This window comes from Triticum aestivum, chromosome 4A (genome assembly GCF_018294505.1).
Source record: "Triticum aestivum cultivar Chinese Spring chromosome 4A, IWGSC CS RefSeq v2.1, whole genome shotgun sequence".
In the NCBI taxonomy this organism is placed as follows: Eukaryota; Viridiplantae; Streptophyta; class Magnoliopsida; order Poales; family Poaceae; genus Triticum; species Triticum aestivum.
The window spans coordinates 596682153-596699614 of NC_057803.1; the positions used below are offsets into that span (position 1 = coordinate 596682153).

Genomic DNA, 17462 nt, shown 5'->3' on the forward strand with positions numbered 1-17462 from the left:
CCAGGGAGGTTTTCTACCCCCATGGATGGCGGTGTGATCTATGGATAGGATCTACCGCACCTTAGCCTCGACATGATTTATTTGCTACGCTTTGTACCGAATTATTTTTTTATTCTTAGGGCACTTTTGACTTTTTGGCTGTGTGCATCTACCTATGCAGAGGCCGGGCTTTCTTTCAATGCGATTGTATCATCTCGATATATCTATTCAATGAAAAGTCCTTTATTGAAAAATATAAAATATATTAAACTGATAAGAAAGATGGTGCGACACATCTTTGTTCTTCTTCTCTTGGTCTAACAGCCGGCAATCTAGTTCAAAAAAAAAAACAGCCGGCAATCGTGTGCCTGTTGTAGTTTTCTCTGTTTTCATCCGGCCTTGGTACCATCGCTGTTTGCCTGGGCTGGACACTGGACAAGCATGCCATCCAAAGGCAAGACCTGGCCAGTCTTAAACATTTTAGGGCCATATAACAGCAGGGAACACATACACTTGTCATGCCCGGTAGCTCAAGTCAGAATCACATAGTATGTCTGCCGCCGCCGCCTGCAGGTATATGTACCTGTGGCAACCCAACCCCAAACCCGGCCATCTTCTACCACGACGGGCCAGCACCACACCGCCATTCCAACGCCCACGGCACACCGTCGTTGCCTCGCCGTCGCGCTCTAGGAGTAGTAGGATGGCCTGCTGGAGAGCAAACTCCGACGATGTGGTGGCCACGACGACGGCGCACTTCGTGTTCGTCCCGCTGATGCACCACGGCCACCTGATCCCGGCGGTGGACGCGGCGCTGCAGCTGGCCGCCCACGGCGCGCTCGCCAGCGTCGTCGTCACGCCGACCTATGCCGCGCGCCTCCGCCCCGCGGTCGAGTCGTCGGGCCTGCCGGTGCGGCTCGTGGAGCTCCCGCTTGACCTCGCCGGCACGGACGACGTCGACCGGATCCCGCTGGACCAGGAGGCCGCCTACCTCCTAGCCACGTCGCGCCTTCGCGGGCCGCTGGAGCGCCACCTCCGCGTGCATGCGCCGCCTGTCACGTGCGTCGTGTCCGACATCTGCCACCCGTGGACTACCGGCCTCGCCTCAAGCCTCGGCGTCCCGCGGCTCAGCTTCCTCGGCATGTCCGCCTACTGCCTCCTCTGCCTGCAGACGGAGCACCACGCGGCGGCCATGCACAGCGCCTACGCCGCAGCGGACCCATACTGGCATCTCATGCCCGAGGAGCCGGTCGAGGTGAAGCTGCCCACCGCGCCCCCCGGGTTCATGCGGCTGCCAGCGTCTGAGAAGCTGGCGTACGAGAAGCTGGCATATGCCGTTGAGCGGGCGTGCGTCGACGTCGACGGCGTCCTCCTCAACACCTTCCTCGAGCTGGAGCCGGGGACGGTCGTGGACAGCGGGGAGGTCAGGAGCGTCAACGTGTGGGCCGTCGGTCCGGTGTCGCTGTTCCACCAGCACGAGCACCAGCACGTAGCGGCGCTGGCGGCAAGAGGGAACGCGCCCGCCGTCGACGCTGACGAGTGCCTCCAGTGGCTTGACGGCAAGGAGCCGTCCTCCGTCCTCTACGTCAGCTTCGGGAGCAGCGTCTTGCACGGGCGCCCCGAGCAGGTCATGGAGACCGGGCTCGGCCTCGAGGCGTCGGGGCACCCGTTCATTTGGGTGGTATCACCGGAGAACGCCGGGCAGGACCAGGACGAGGAAGTCCGCGGATTCCTCGAGGACCTGGAGGGCCGGTTGTCCGGCCGCGGGCTGCTGATCAAGGGCTGGGCACCGCAACAACTGATCTTGTCCCACGCGTCGGTGGGCGGCATCATGACGCACTGCGGGTGGAACTCGACGATGGAGGCGGTCGCGGTCGGGCTCCCGGTGGTGACATGGCCACACATGGCCCACCAGTTCTTGAACGAAATGTTGTCTGTGCAGTCGATGGGGACCGGCGTGAGCGTCGGGGTGGAGTGGTTGAAGGAGGAGGACGGGGAGGTGGCGGTGGTGGAGCGAGGGGCGGTGGAGAAGGCGGTGAGGAGCATCATGGGCGGAGGAGACGAGGCGGTGGAGAGGCGGACGAGGGCGGCGGCGCTCGCGACGAAGGCGAGAGAGGCCGTCCGGGAGGGCGGATCGGCATTCATCAACCTGCGCCGTTTGGTCAGGCGTTACCAAGCAGTGATGCCGCAGGATACATCAACATCACCTCAAATACGATACTAGGGTTTATCAAATTTTTGTCACCCCTGTTTAAGCTTTTGCACTTGGATTGAATAAAGAGTTTAAGTTTGGTCTAAACAAATGCCCCTATAGATTATGTTTAAACCTTGCGTTACTGATGACTCTGAACAAAATCAGCAGACACCACACCACATGTTGCCATTAAGACATATGTGGTAAGCAATTTAAACCAATCCAAAAAAAAAATGTTGCCATTAAGACTGGAACATGCAAGACAGCCAGAGCTGCCCAACAACCATCACCTTCCTCCTCATGTGTCCTTTTTTTTGAGAGAAGATTGCCCCTCTAAAAATAAAAATAAGAAAGCACCCAGCCCAACACATCTAATCCCGGCAACACAACACCAAACAAGGATATGTCAACAAAAGGGGGAAATGTGAATCCAACGACTGAACAAAAAGCACATTTAACAAGGCCAAGCAATGAACAAATTAAGGCACCGACCGACGCATAACAGTTAGTAGCTAGCAGCAGCTAGTTTACCGCAACCAAACGTGCTGGAGTGCATAGAGTATGTCACAGCACACAGCAGGAAGCAGCAGATATATATGGTCTCACTTCACAGCTGATAGCATCACACACGCACTAGCGAGCCGTGGCCACGGAGGGAGGCGGGAAGACTCACTAATCCTCAGACATAGACTCATACTCTGAATACTCTCTATCAGAAGACTTAGACTCATACTCTGGATCTGAAGTGGGCGGCATGTTCAAATCCCGCGCGAGCTCCACGTCCAACTCGGAGCTCAAGTGCACGAGGTCCATCTGTAGCACGCCATCCACGTTGCCGGTTCCCTCATGGGTGATATCGTCGCGGAAGTACTTGCCGTCATCTAGATACACGATCTTCCTTGCGCGAATCTCGTCATAGTAGCAACGCCCTATTAACAAAATAAAACCCGGCAGTGATTATTATTCAGCAAGATGATGATAATATGAGGGTGTTTGTTTTCAGGGACTTATTGGTGTAGGGACTTAAATAAGTCTTTATAAGTCCCATCTAAACCAAATATGAGGGACTTATAGAGACTTAAAGTGGGCATTTGGGACTTATGAAATAAGACTCTCAAGGAAGGACTTATAGGGATTATAGAGACTTATAAGTCCCTTAAAAGTCCTACCTGTTTGGTTCCTGGGACTTAATATGGACTAAAAAGACCATATTACAACTAATTCAGATTTACGATGAATGGTACGTGCATGCAAGCATGATGAGAAGCAGATTGCCGTGTCCCAAACTACTAATCAAATGCTGTCACTTGCTAATCAGCCGTGCTGCGGCAGAAAAGTAGAGGACTTACCCACGTTTGCAGAGGGTAGAGGGCAGCAGAATTCTGTCCTTGGCTTACGTGAGGGCCAGGACCATAACTCGGCGTAAAATAGGGTCCTCGAAACATTCTCATCACAAGTTGCCATGAAGTTCACGTGGTGGCACGTATCAGTGCAGCGGTGCCAGCCGTGCTCTATTTGTTCCACACCAAATATAAAATCAAGTTCATACTTTGGCCCCTACAGCAAGCAAGAAATTAAGAAACAAAGAGTGTTTGTTGGTCAAATCAAGGTAAAGCGAATATCTGTACGTAAGTAGAGTAGCAGCTAGTGATTGCAAACGGAGGAAGTTCAATGCCTACCCAAAAATGTTGGTCCGTGTAATCCTTGAGCAACTGAGCAATCTTTGAACGCAACCAGCTCCTCTCTTCCTGATACTCTCCTCAAGACCTCTGCACAAAGTTCAGGAGCAGGAGCAGGAGCTTGCACGGTGCCACTAGTTTGAGACCTGGATTCTTTGAACTTGTCGCAAATAGCCGAGATACAGATTCTGATGTCATCGAAGCAAACCACACCACCACTAGTTTGTGCCTTGGTTATATGTGAGAGCAGCTCTCTTCGGCCATCGGGTTCGAGCAGCAGCATCTGGTGAAATTCACTGAGCTGAAGGGGTGTTGGGTGTCTGGCAGCCATGGCCGCCTCGTGGAAGGGGTTCTTTTCAGACCTCTTTGTTGCTGATGATAACATGTCAACAAGGGCGACACATTTTAAATTGCAGAGCTTCTCCAGAGCACAAGTAATTGAGGATTGGGGGTCGGCGAACAAGGCAAGGTTTGCAAGCCCCTCAAGGGAACGAACAACTAGGCCGAGCAGAGATAGGGGGTCCATAACGTCATTGTACTCATTGAACATCATGCGGTCAGAAGATGAGAGAACAGAGCCACATGTGTCATGCCAGATTGAGTTAAGGATGATGTTGGAGAGAGGGTCACAGGGCCCATAGCAGTGGCCTGCCATGAGGATGCTTCGCATGAGCGAGCCCGAGGGTGCGGGCAGCAACTTGAGCGCCTCGACGTACAAGTTGTGAATCATGCCATGGAGGTACATCTTGAGAGAGCGCAGGTAATCGCAGGCGTCACCGCCACACGAGGTCTTGAGAATGTGTTTCTGGCCATTTGCTATCCTCAGGCAATGTAGCAGCTTGGTATGCAGTCCGGAGTGCAGAGATGAGATGGCGGTCCCGTCCCAGCGGAAGGCGGTGGAGGTGATCCTGGCGTCAGCTGTACTAGAGACAGGGGGCTTTGTTTTGGACCAGATAGCGTCGTCGCCGTGGTCGAGGTTCTGACGGACATGGACAACCAGCCCGTCATTGGTGTGGGTGATGTTGCCAACACACATCGGGGTCATCATCACATGCAATACAAGGTGGATTGCTCGGACATCCTCGGCCGTGAGAGGGGTGGCTGAAAATAGCTTCTTCTTCACAAGGTCGAGGTCGGCATGTTTGAGCCGGTTTGCCATGACCCGAGCCAAGGTGGCGGACGAATCGTCACCTGCTGAGGTGGCCGCCCACTTGAGGGCGGCCCGCATCCTGTCGGACTCATGGTCCAGCGCCTCCGGCTCGGCATGGTGGAGATCGTGCTGGACAAGCTGTTAGAATAGAGTTTGTAGAGATAGTTGTTTAAACTTATTATGTTCCTATCTCTTCTTCTATTCTGTTCTTCCTCTCCAAGTTATATCTCCCTCTCTTGATGTATTTTGGAAGTATCATAGCGATATTCCAAACCTTGTAAGCCACGGCAATCCTTCCATAAATATACATGCGGCCCGAGCAAAGGGTTTAACGCTTCCTATCAAATCTTACATGGTCATCAGAGCCCTTCCTCTCGTACGTATAGCTTTCCTGAAAGATCGATCTAGTTGATCGAGAGAGAAACCTGAAACCTAACCAGAGAGAGGCATCGAGAGAAATCATGTCAGGCACCAACGCCAGCACCGCTGCTTCCACCATCGCCGCCACCAATACCACCCTGATCGGTTCCACCATGAGTACCATGTCCACCCAATCCACACCATCCACCTATGCATCTTCCTCCTCCCACAGCAGCGTCTCCTCTCTCGGATCTCCTCCATCTAGAAGCTCACGAGGACGAACTTCCTCCTCTGGAAGGCCATCGTGCTACCCCAAATAAAGGGAGCACAGATGGAGCACTTCCTGGACGCCGCAAGCCCGGCGCCCCCTCCTACCATCACCATCACCAAAGATGGGAAAGAGGAGCAAGTCTTCAACTACGCCCGATCGATCTGGTTCGCCTAGCAGCAACAGGTACAAGGATACCTTATGGGGTCTCTGTCACGTGAGATTCTTGCGCAGGTCACTACTCTTCAGACGTCGGCCGAGGTGTGGAGTGCCATCCACGCCTCCTTCGCTGCCCAGACGCAAGCACAGATCGTCAACACCCGCATCGCCATCGCCAATCTGCACAAAGGGAACATGGGCATGCCGGAGTATCTGGCGAAGATCAAGGCCTTCACCGATGAGATCGCCTGCACTGGTGATCCCCTCTCTGAAGGAGAGCTAACCTCCTATGTGCTCAAAGGGATGGACATCGAATATAACCCGGTGATCTCAGCCCTAGCTGCACATATCGAGCCGGTGACCGTCTAGGAGCTTTACAACCAGTTGCTAAGCTTTGAAGTTCGCATGAATCTACTACAAGGTAACAATCTCCGCCAGTCATCAGTTAACTCTGTCACACGTGGTCGTGGCACTGGAGGCCGAGGCCGTGTTCACCGCGGTCACCAGGGGCGCGGGCGCGGCAACAACAACAACAGCGGGCGTGGGCGCGCCAACAACTCTGGCCCACGCCCCTCCGGCGCCTCCTACTCCAACACCAGGCCGCGTTGCCAGCTCTGCAAAAAGTTAGGGCATGAGGTGAAAGACTGTTGGCACCGCTACGGTGAAGATTACGTGCCCGAAGAGCGCCACGTAGCTACAGCCATCAGGGAGCAAGAAGAAGCTGGAGACACCATCTGGTATGCTGATTCTGGAGCAACAGATCATGTCACCAGCAAGTTGGAGAAGCTTGCAAATCGAGAAAGATACTATGGCAATGATCAGATAAACACCGCCACAAGTGGAGGAGGTATGGACATATGTCACATTGGTCAATCCTCTATTAATTTCCCTAATGTTAAACATGATCTTCTTCTAAAGAATGTCCTTCATGTTCCACAAGCCAACAAAAACCTTGCTTCCATGTCTCGTTCGTCCGCTGATAATAACATCTTCTTTGAAACTCATCCCAAGTATTTTTTTTCATTAAGGATCGGGCAACGAGGGAGCTCCTCCATCATGATAGATGCGTCGGTGGTCTATATCCTATCACATTAAGAGCTTTTAGACGCAAGCATCATCACCAAGTCTACTCCATCGTCAAGCCGTCGTTAGAGAGGTGGCATCAAAGATTAGGTCATCCTTCATTAAAAATAGTTGATCAAGTAGTGAATAAAGGCAATCTTCAATTGTCTAGTCGTGAGAATAAAGAGTCTGTTTGTGATGCTTGTCAATGTGCCAAGAGTCACCAACTCCCCTATCCTAGATCAAATAGTGTGTCTCATGCTCCGTTGGAACTGATATTCAGTGATGTATGGGGTCATGCCAGAGATTCCTTTGGAAGAAAGAAATATTATGTTAGCTTCATTGATGATTATAGTAAGTTTACATGGATATACTTACTTAAGTTCAAATCCGAAGTTTTCTCTGTCTTCCAAGAATTCCAAAAACTTGTTGAGCGTCAATTTAACAAGAAAATCATTACATTCCAGAGTGACTGGGGAGGAGAGTATGAGAAACTCAACTCCTTCTTTCGAAGCATAGGCATTGAGCATCATGTTTCATGTCCCCATGCACACCAAGGTTCTGCCGAACGCAAACACCGTCACATCGTTGAAGTTGGTCTTTCCCTTCTTGCTCATGCATCTATGCCTCTGAAATATTGAGATGAAGCTTTCATTGCCGCCACTTACCTTATCAATCGTTTACCTAGTAAGGTCATTGGAAACACAACTCCCTTAGAACGATTGTTTCATCAAAAACCAGATTATAATTCCCTCAAAGTTTTTGGATGTGCATGCTATCCAAATCTTCGTCCACATAATCGCCACAAACTAGAGTTTCGGTCCACTCAATCTGTCTTCCTTGGCTATAGCAATCTTCACAAGGGCTACAAGTGTCTAGAAGTTTCAACTGGATGCATCTATATCTCTCGGGATGTGATTTTTGATGAAACTATTTTCCCTTTTGCCAAACTTCATCCAAATGCGGGAGCCCTTCTTCGAGCTGAAATCTCTCTTCTCTCGGATCCTTTGCCACGTACTGATCATCGGGGGAGAATTAATAGAACATGATCATGTGTCTAGTCCAGAAGAAAATTCAGAAACTAATGGAAAAAATGCAGCTTTTGGCTATGGTTTTACGTGTGCAGAAGAGGACTAAAACCGCGCTGGATCCGATGCAGATTTGGTGCAGAACTGCGGTTTCAGAGAAGGCACGCGATCCCAGGATGATAGCCGCGCGCAATCCCAGGCTGACAGCCCTGTCGCTCGGCGCGTAGCGGCGTTCCCCGTGTCTCCTGAGGCGCCAAGTGGTGGGACCAGTCCACCTGCTGAGTCCGTGGCCGACCGAGGTCCAGGTGTGGACCCAGACGGCGCGAGGCGCAGCCCGTCCGCACGCGCTGCATGGGAGCCGGCGTGCTCTGGGGCCGGCAGCCCGACCAAGGTGGACCCAGCCAATAGTGCCATGCGGAGCTCTCCTGCTGAGGCGTGTGGTACGAGGTGGATCTCGCCGGATCCCGCGCCCACCTTGGATCTGGAGCCCTGCGGCGCGGCAGTCCAGGCTGATTCGGCTGGATCTTCTGCGGCCGGTTCTGATGCTGTAGAAACTGCAACAACTGCTACACGTGTGTCACCGGAAATTCCTCAGCGCCATATCAGGTCAAAATCTGGATTATTCAAGCCTAAGGAATATAAGGATGGTGCAGTAAGGTATGATCCTCGCAAGTATGCTTTCCTCACTAGTTCAGGTGAACCTACTCATTTAGTCGAAGCTCTTGCTCACAAAGATTGGAAAGGGGCTATGGACAATGAATACCAAGCACCCATGAAAAATAAAACATGGCATCTTGTACCACCAACAAAGGGAAAGAATTTGATTATTGCAAGTGGGTTTATATAAGATTAAAAGAAAGTCTGCTGACGTGGTCATGGCAACATCGGCCGCCAGCACAGCGTTCCGAGCAGCACGTACGTGTGATGACGGTTAGCTTGTGCTAGTTCCAGTAAAAAACGACACCCTGATGTAGGAAATTAATTATGTCGCCGGATGCAGCTCTGCTACATCAACACTGGACTGGTTCCAACAAATAAAAATGTCGGTCAGCAAATTGATGTGTCTGTTGTAGCATTTTTTCGCCTGGTTGCAACTCCGCCATGCCAACGGTCATAGACAATGCTTGTGTTGCTTCCAGCAAAAAGTGATGCCGTATGTAGCAAAACAATTGCTGGATGCAGCTTTGGCAGCTTTTGACCTCATGTTTCCAGCAATTGACGATACCGGCTCCAGCAATTGGTGTAGGCGGTTCCAGCAAACACCATGGCTGGTTGCAGCATAAAGCGACCATCTGTGGTGACCGCCATGGCAGCTCCAAGGAGACGGCCGTGGCAACAATTGGTGTAGGCCGTTCCAGCAAACGGCCATGGTCGCCTCCTGTGCTCATGCGCGGGAAAGAGAAGGAAGGGACGGGAGAAAGAAGATAACCAGAGGAAAAGAAAAGGAAGGGTTCATGGCGGGCCCAAGCAAACGTGCGTTGAGGAGGTTGTGTGGGTGACTAGTCAAACGTGTCCGAGTATTAACGCAGGATGCTGCGGCGCACGCCCGACGCAACGTTCAGCCGGCGCGCTGAAGGCAAATGTTTTCCTTTATTTTGATACAGAGGTAGTGTATGTGGGGATAGACATTTTTTTTCCTATTAATAACCGCTTAACAGAATGGTTTTGATGGTTTGTCATAAGAAATTACATCGATGTCATACCATAGGCTGACTCTCAATGGAGTATTTCATATCTACTACTCTTCCGTTCCAAAATAAGTGACTCAACTTTGTACTAGCTTTAGTATAAAGTTAGTATAAAGTTGAGTCACTTATTTCGGGACGGAGGGAGAATATTACTAAGCTCCCTAGGGGTAAAAGGTCTCACAATTAATTGAGGTGTCCAACTGGAATTGGGTCACCTGATTTTGATCAAGTCAAAGATTTCTTAAATCTCTCATTCTATTATTTTATACTATATATACATTATGCTTTCTAGATTTTTAAGTCCTCATAATTAATTGAGGTCTTCAGTTGAGAACTTGGTCATCTAATTTTGACAAGGTCAATAATTCCTCAAGGAGCTCTCCTATTTAATTATTCTAATTCACTATATTCCCTAATTTTGAAGCTTTTTTATTCGATTGAGATATTCGATTATCAATTTGGTTTACGATTTTGATCGGGCCAACGGTTTTCCAAATCAATTAACACCAACTGGCTAGAAAAACATATCAACCTTGTGCACCCTCTTACTACCTAGAAAAAACAAGCACCACCATGTGATGATACTATAGCACCAATATAATACATGTAGCCACCGACGCGAAAATTTACCTGCAAAAGTATGAGTTGATTAGCGCATAACACAGAATCACACCATGAAAGGCCCACAAATAACTGCATTATAAATAAACATAAAACACACTCCATCATCTCCCCTTTCCGCCAAACTAAATATTACATCAGTTCCAAAATACAAGGGGTATTAGTTCTTTGGAAACTCAAATTTCTTTAATTTTGATCAAGTTTAGAGCCAAAAATATCGACATCCACAATATTAAGCCAAAAATTATGGAAATTCATTCATGGTGAATCTAATAACATCAATTTGATATTACGAATTTTGATATATTTCTTCATAAATTTGATCAAACTTAAAGAGGTTGGACTTTCCAAAAAAGTAATACACCTTATGTTTTAAAACAAAATGAGTAATTTATTTTAAGAATCTCAACAACACCAATGACGCAGCAAAGCGCACCCAACCCTTCTAATTTAGATACTATATAAGCACACGGATAATGTGTACACGATGATACCAAACTGCTACTTCAACAAACAAGTTTATCTACTCATATAAAACAAATGAGTTGGTGCTGATGGTGAGTCTGCCGTCCAGTGTTTCCGGCCGTTCGATCTGCATCCAACATGTACAAAACCAGCTATAGCATTTTTTATAAAAAGACACCCACCACCCGCTTCACATCTGCAACAAAACCCTTGGTCTCTCCGTCCAACTCAATCCATCCCCGACCTCACCCAAACACAAAGCATGGAATCGATCCATCTCAAAAAGGGGAAATCTATGGAATCAAACTGAGCAGTGGCCGTTGCCGCTCTACACACCGCCAGGCGCCAGCGCCATCTTCGCCTAGTGCTTCACTCGCCTCCTCAATGGCGCAACAACCCCACCACCAACACAACCTCCCCTCCTCAGCCGACCTCCGCAAGTATGTCGTCGGCTTTGTCTGCCCCCGATGCCTCTCCCGCTTCCTCCTCTGCCGTAGAATCCCCACTTCTCATCACCGTCTGCACTCTTAAGGGCTCCTTCGAGTCATAGAATTTCTAAAGGATTTGTATAGGACTGAGATATTATATAGTATGTAATTTTGCTATGGAAGCCATTTGATTTATAGGATCGTGTCCCATAGGAAATAATCCTATGGGAATCTTGTAGTGTGAGTTCATAAATAAATAAAAACATGAGGTTAGACCTCATGGAAAACTCCTCAATCAAACAGAAATTCTCTTTCCATATGATTCAACTAGACATGACATTCAAATCCTATACACTTCTTATTGCTACAGTTTTCGTACCCTATGAATCAAAGGAACGCTAAGTTTCATAGACTTCCTGGTAGATAGTCTAGTTTGTGAAGTAACTACCACTTTTATTTTGCATTGTGCCTTGCACTATTATACCACATGCTGGTAAACCCAAAACATGAATCCATGCAGAAGGAAACTAGTTTTTGAAAAGTTTACATTTTTCTCTAAGATTTTCCTATAACACATAAAAATGGCGACAATGGTCTTTTATTACACAAAAAATATTTTTAATTCACATTCATCATTATGGATGATAAAGCAAGCCATTCCCACAATATGAGCTCATGATGACGACAACTTGTTACAATTCTTGGTTTGCTTTCTTCAAATTAAGAGGTTTTGCACTCGAGATATATAAGTCCGTAGACTTCCTGCTCGATAGTCTAGCTAGTTTGTGAAGTAAGTACCACTTTTGTTTTGTGCATTGTCTTTCACAATTTATCACAAGCAGATAGACCCAAAACATGAATTAATCCATGCAGAAGGAAACTAATTTTTGACAAGTTTTACTTTTCCTTTGAGATTTTCCTATTAAACACATCGGAAAAAATGGTGGAAAGGATTTTATTGAACATACATTATTTTTAATTCACATTCTCATTATGGATCCTAAATCAAGTCATTACAAAAAATGAGCTCATGATCACGACAACTTGTTACAATTCTTGGTTTGCTTTCTTCAAAGTAAGAGGTTTGCACTCTAAATATATAAGTTCAGGCATAGACTTCCTGCTAGATAGTCTAGTTTGTGAAGTAACTGCCACTTCTATTTTGTGCACTGCCTTGCACTATTTATCACAAAGCACATAACCCAAAACATGAATCCTCGTGAAAGCAAACTAGTTTTTGAGAAGTTTTACATTTTCCTCAAGTTTTCCCTACTAAACACATAGGAAAAATGGCGATATTTTTATTGAATAAAAATTAATGTTACTCACATTCATCATTATGGATGCTAAATCAAGTCATTCCTACAAAATGGGATCCAAATGACGACAACTTGCTAGTACAAAACGTTGCGTGCTACATAACAAGGTTAGAAATATATATCACTGCCAATATTTCAGTGACACTTAGTTAAGTACTCGTCATAGTTGAGCCCGGGCTTAGTTTACGTGACCATTTGCTGGCCACGGGAAGCCGATGACATGTGGGTCCAGCTATGTCACGGTACTACATGTCATTTACTGAGGTTGTCCACTCATTTGTGTAAGCATTATTATTGATATGACGCTCGATGACCCTGACCTCGCGACCCCCCACCAGCCTCCACCGGGGGCGGCCACCCCGGCCCCATCGGCCACCCTCCCGACACCTGGCATCCCCCCTCGCTCGCGGCCGCTGCCACCCGCTAGTAGGATGCGGGTGGAGAACGGGGGTCGTAGGGGTGTGCGGCGCTCGCCCGCCCCCAAGGCTGTGTCGGCGGCCTTCCCGGCTGCTTCGCCCCCCGCCCCCGCCCACCTCGCTGGTGCCGGCTCCGGACTGCCGCCGGTTCAGCCGGCTTCATTCCCAGCTTCCATGGGGCCCCTTCCCCCGCTCGAGCTCGATCCGGATCGGGCGGATTCGGTCCTGTCGCGCCACCGACCCCGCCAGCCATGGATGGCCTCGGCCCCGACGTCGCTGTGCGTCCCCCGCAGCCGGTGCTGGCTGCGTCGTGGGCCACCCTCGCCGCCGCCGACGACGACCTCGCCCCAATGTCACCGTTGACTGCCAGATCCAGCGGGATGAGCTTTCAGGCTGCTGCTGCTGTTGTCGATGCTGCTCCTGTGGAGGCTTCGAAGCAGGGATGGGAGAAGGTGGGGGGGGCGTTGTCCGCGGCAGGAGTTGGCACCTGCACCGCCGCATAGGATGGAGTCTGCCAGCTCCCTCGCCTTCAAGCGGAGAGCCTACGGTCTCTGTTACCGCTGCTTGGCGCTGGAGCATTTCGTCGCTGTTGTCGCGGTCCTGTTAGATGCCTGGCATGTGGCCTCCCAGGCCATCGTGAGCGTGGTTGTCCCTCGTGTCAGCCCCCACGTCATCCGGTGGACCTGCCGGATGACCGGGCTCCTGCCACGGCGGCCGCTCGACTCCTGGATCTTCACATCTGCAACGACACTCTTGGGCCTCGGTTGTTGCCCCTCCGGCTGCTGCGGATCCCAGCAAGTGTGCCGCTGCAGATTTGGGTTTGGTCGAGCCTCTCCTTCCTTCTCAGATGGAAGTGTTGCGCTTTGAGTTGCAGGCCTTGACCGTGTCTCGTTTGGAGGAGGTGGTCCAGCCTCTTCGCGACGTGACGGCTGCTTTGCAGGGGTGGACGACTTTGCTCGGGGGATTCTTGGAGCGGATGGAGGTTGTTGTTGGCTGGCTGAGTCTCTTGCCAGAGCTCCCTCTTGCGTCGGCTGCTTTGGTTGAGCCTGCTGTTGGCTTCGTGGATGGGGCGGATGCGGAGCTTTTTGGTAGCTTCTTGTTGGGGAACGTAGCAGAAATTCAAAATTTTCTACACATCACCAAGATCAATCTATGGAGTAATCTAGCAACGAGGGAAGGAGAGTGCATCTACATACCCTTGTAGATCGCTAAGCGGAAGCGTTCAAGTGAACGGGGTTGATGGAGTCGTACTCGTCGTGATCCAAATCACCGATGGTCCTATTGCCGAACGGACGGCACCTCCGCGTTCAACACACGTACAGCCCGGGGACGTCTCCTCCTTCTTGATTCAGCAAGGGGAGAGGAGAAGTTGAGGGACAGCTCCGTCAGCACGACAGTGTGGTGGTGGTGGAGCTCGTGGGTCTCCGGCAGGGCTTCACCAAGCACCATGGAGGAGGAGGAGAAGGTAGGAGGAGGGAGGGCTGCGCCAGGGAAGAGGTCGCGGCTGCCCTCCCACCCCTCCACTATATATAGGGGCAAGGGGAGAGGGGGAGGCTCCCTAGGGTTTTCCCTAGGGGCGGCGGCTAGGCAGATTGGATCTCCCTAGGGAAAATCCTAGGGAGACTTGCCCCCCAAGCCAAGCAGGTGGAGGCTTGCCTCCCAAGCCAGGTGGAGGCGCCCCACCTCCCCAAGTAACATGGGAAAGGGTGTGGGGGGCGCACCAACCCTTAGTGGGCTGGTTTGCCCCTTCCCCTTTGGCCCATGAGACCCTCCAACACTTGCCGGGGCTCCCGAAACACCTTTCGGTCATGCTGGCCATAGCCTGGTACCTCCGGAACACTTCCGGACTCCAATACCCTTCGTCCAATATATCGATCTTCACCGCCGGACCATTCCGGAACTCCTCGTGACATCCGGGATCTCATCCGGGACTCCGAACTACCTTCGGTAACCACATACTATTTCCCATAACAACTCTAGCGTCACCGAACCTTAAGTGTGTAGACCCTACGGGTTCGGGAATCATGGAGACATGACCGAGACACCTCTTCGGCCAATAACCAATAGCGGGATCTGGATACCCATATTGGCTCCCACATGTTCCACGATGATCTCATCGGATGAACCACGATGTCAAGGATTCAATCAATCCCGTATTCAATTCCCTTTGTCTACCGGTATAGTACTTGCCCGAGATTCGATCGTCGGTATCCCGATACCTTGTTCAATCTCGTTACTGGCAAGTCTCTTTACTCGTTCCGTAACAAATCATCCCGTGATCAACTCCTTGGTCACATTGTGCACATTATGATGATGTCCTACCGAGTGGGCCCAGAGATACCTCTCCGTCACACGGAGTGACAAATCCCAGTCTCGATTCGTGCCAACCCAACAGACACTTTCGGAGATACCCGTAGTGTACCTTTATAGCCACCCAGTGACGTTGTGACGTTTGGCACACCCAAAGCATTCCTATGGTATCCGGGAGTTGCACAATCTCATGGTCTAAGGAAATGATACTTGACATTAGAAAAGCTTTAGCATACGAACTATACGATCTTGTGCTATGCTTAGGATTGGGTCTTGTCCATCACATCATTCTCCTAATGATGTGATCCCGTTATCAACGACATCCAATGTCCATGGTCAGGAAACCGTAACCATCTATTGATCAACGAGCTAGTCAACTAGAGGCTTACTAGGGACATGGTGTTGTCTATGTATCCACACATGTATCTGAGTTTCTGTCAATACAATTATAGCATGGATAATAAACGATTATCATGAACAAGGAAATATAATAATAATCAATTTATTATTGCCTCTAGGGCATATTTCCAACACTTCTCGCCTCGTGCTGGGTTCAGTTCGACGCCCCCTGTGTTGCCGGACTTCGAGGGTGGGGCCTCCGCCGAGGGTGTGTCTCCAGTGCTGAAGATCATGCCCGAGCTGTAGGTGTTGTGTGGGGAGCCTGTTTCGCCTCTGTCGATGGAGCAGCTCAAGATGGGCTCTCTCCATGCTTCGGAGGTGGCTCTGGTGTCCTCCCCACCCCCCGTGGAGCCTTGTCAGGCACCAACCAGCCTGCCTCTTGGCGTCGTGAAGCGTGGAGTTTTAGATGTTGCTGCCCTTCCTTCGCTTGTGGGTGACGTGACCATTGAGCCAGATGCGCTGGCGCCTACTCCTGTTCCAGAGATTTCCTTTGCGAAGAAGCTTTGTGACTTACTTGCCAGTGTGGAGGTTGCTACACCTGGTTTGGGCAGGTCGATTGCTTTCCTCTTGACGGGGACGACAATAAGGAGCAAATGCGTGAAGGTGGGCAAAGGCAAGAAGAATGGCGCCGTAGAGAAGACGTATGTGGCTACTTGATCTCCAGTCTCTTGGCCCACCCTCTTGGATTGGGCTGTTGTTGTGGCTTGGGGGTACCTGATGACTTGTGTCGGGGATCACTCTGTGTGGTGATAGCCTTGGTGGGTTCTTCGTCTGTAGTCCGTTTGTATTAGTTTTCGCCCGGTTTCCCGTGAATTAACTGGGCAATTCTCTTCTTTTTAATTAATTGATGAGGCAAAGCTTTTGCCTCCGTTTCGAAAAAAAAAATTATTCAACCGGCCGAATCAACGTTTCCCTTTCCGAGGTAGGAGTAGAAAAGTGTGGCTGTACCACCATTTCGTGACAGAGGCCAGTGAGAGCATGATTAATAATATAGCTAGCTATATAATGTTATCACATCATCGATAATTAAATTTATAGCCGACAAATATAATAGTTAGATATAAATATATAGTATTTTATTGATACATGGCCATAAAGTATCTATGAGCAGTTGCTGCAACCAGCTATTAACTAGTAGCTCGATTCTCTTCTCTCTCCTCTTCCCTCTCTTCCAACTAAGTAAAAATATAATATTTAAAGTCTTATAGCCTGCTTGTATCACCTTATTGTACTTGCTCGAAGGGTAATTTCAGTGGCCTGGTTCATTCCTTGGCTTCCGCACCTTCCCAATTTAAGTAGAGACCTTTCCCTCATTTGCGCTCCACACTTCTCAATACCTTCCTTCCAACATCATCCTTGTAGTCGCTCCATCGTCCTTCCCCAGCGATGACTCCACCGGCCACCTGATCTTGTGCGAATAGGAGGAACGATACAGAGGCGACAACTAAGGTCGCGGAAGGATCACGTGCCCCAAAGCAGAACTCATGCCGGTAGGCGATGGATTGTCTGTGCGGTCGTGCGACGGTAGGTTTCCTTGTCGTGCATCACTTCCGGTCGGTTTCTTCTTTCTTTTTAATCATCACCCTTTGGATTGATTTCAATTGTTGATCATCTCAAGGCTAAGTAGTTTCTTGAGGCCCCTACGTCTTCGGCGACCACGACCAAGTTGCCGGTCATCGAGGAGCTCATGACTCTTTTGACCAAGAAGGAGAAGGAGTTAGCTAAGCTCTGCAAGGAACCGTCGCGTTGCCGACGAATTGATAACTGCTTATGAGTGCTTGCTGAAGGGGAAGATCGGGCGATCAAGGCACTGGACATGCTTGACGGTGTGATGTCGAGAGACCAAGCGACGACGAAGGATTTGGTGGCATCGAACAAGGCACCTAGTGATTATGTTTACCTCCTCAGGAAGATGATCGACGTCCAGACCCAGGATG

General features: G+C 49.8%; 1 protein-coding gene and 1 pseudogene across 1 annotated transcript; both read left to right on the forward strand.

The window, feature by feature from the left end:
• The first annotated feature begins 739 nt into the window (after positions 1–739).
• Positions 740–2203, forward strand: LOC123083984 (UDP-glycosyltransferase 73C6-like). The gene has a single exon (XM_044505816.1). The coding sequence runs from the start codon at positions 755–757 to the stop codon at positions 2201–2203; it is 1449 nt and encodes a 482-aa protein (XP_044361751.1). The 5' UTR covers positions 740–754.
• Positions 2204–6050: 3847 nt separating this feature from the next.
• On the forward strand, positions 6051–6189 carry LOC123088970 (uncharacterized; annotated as a pseudogene).
• Positions 6190–17462: the final 11273 nt, after the last annotated feature.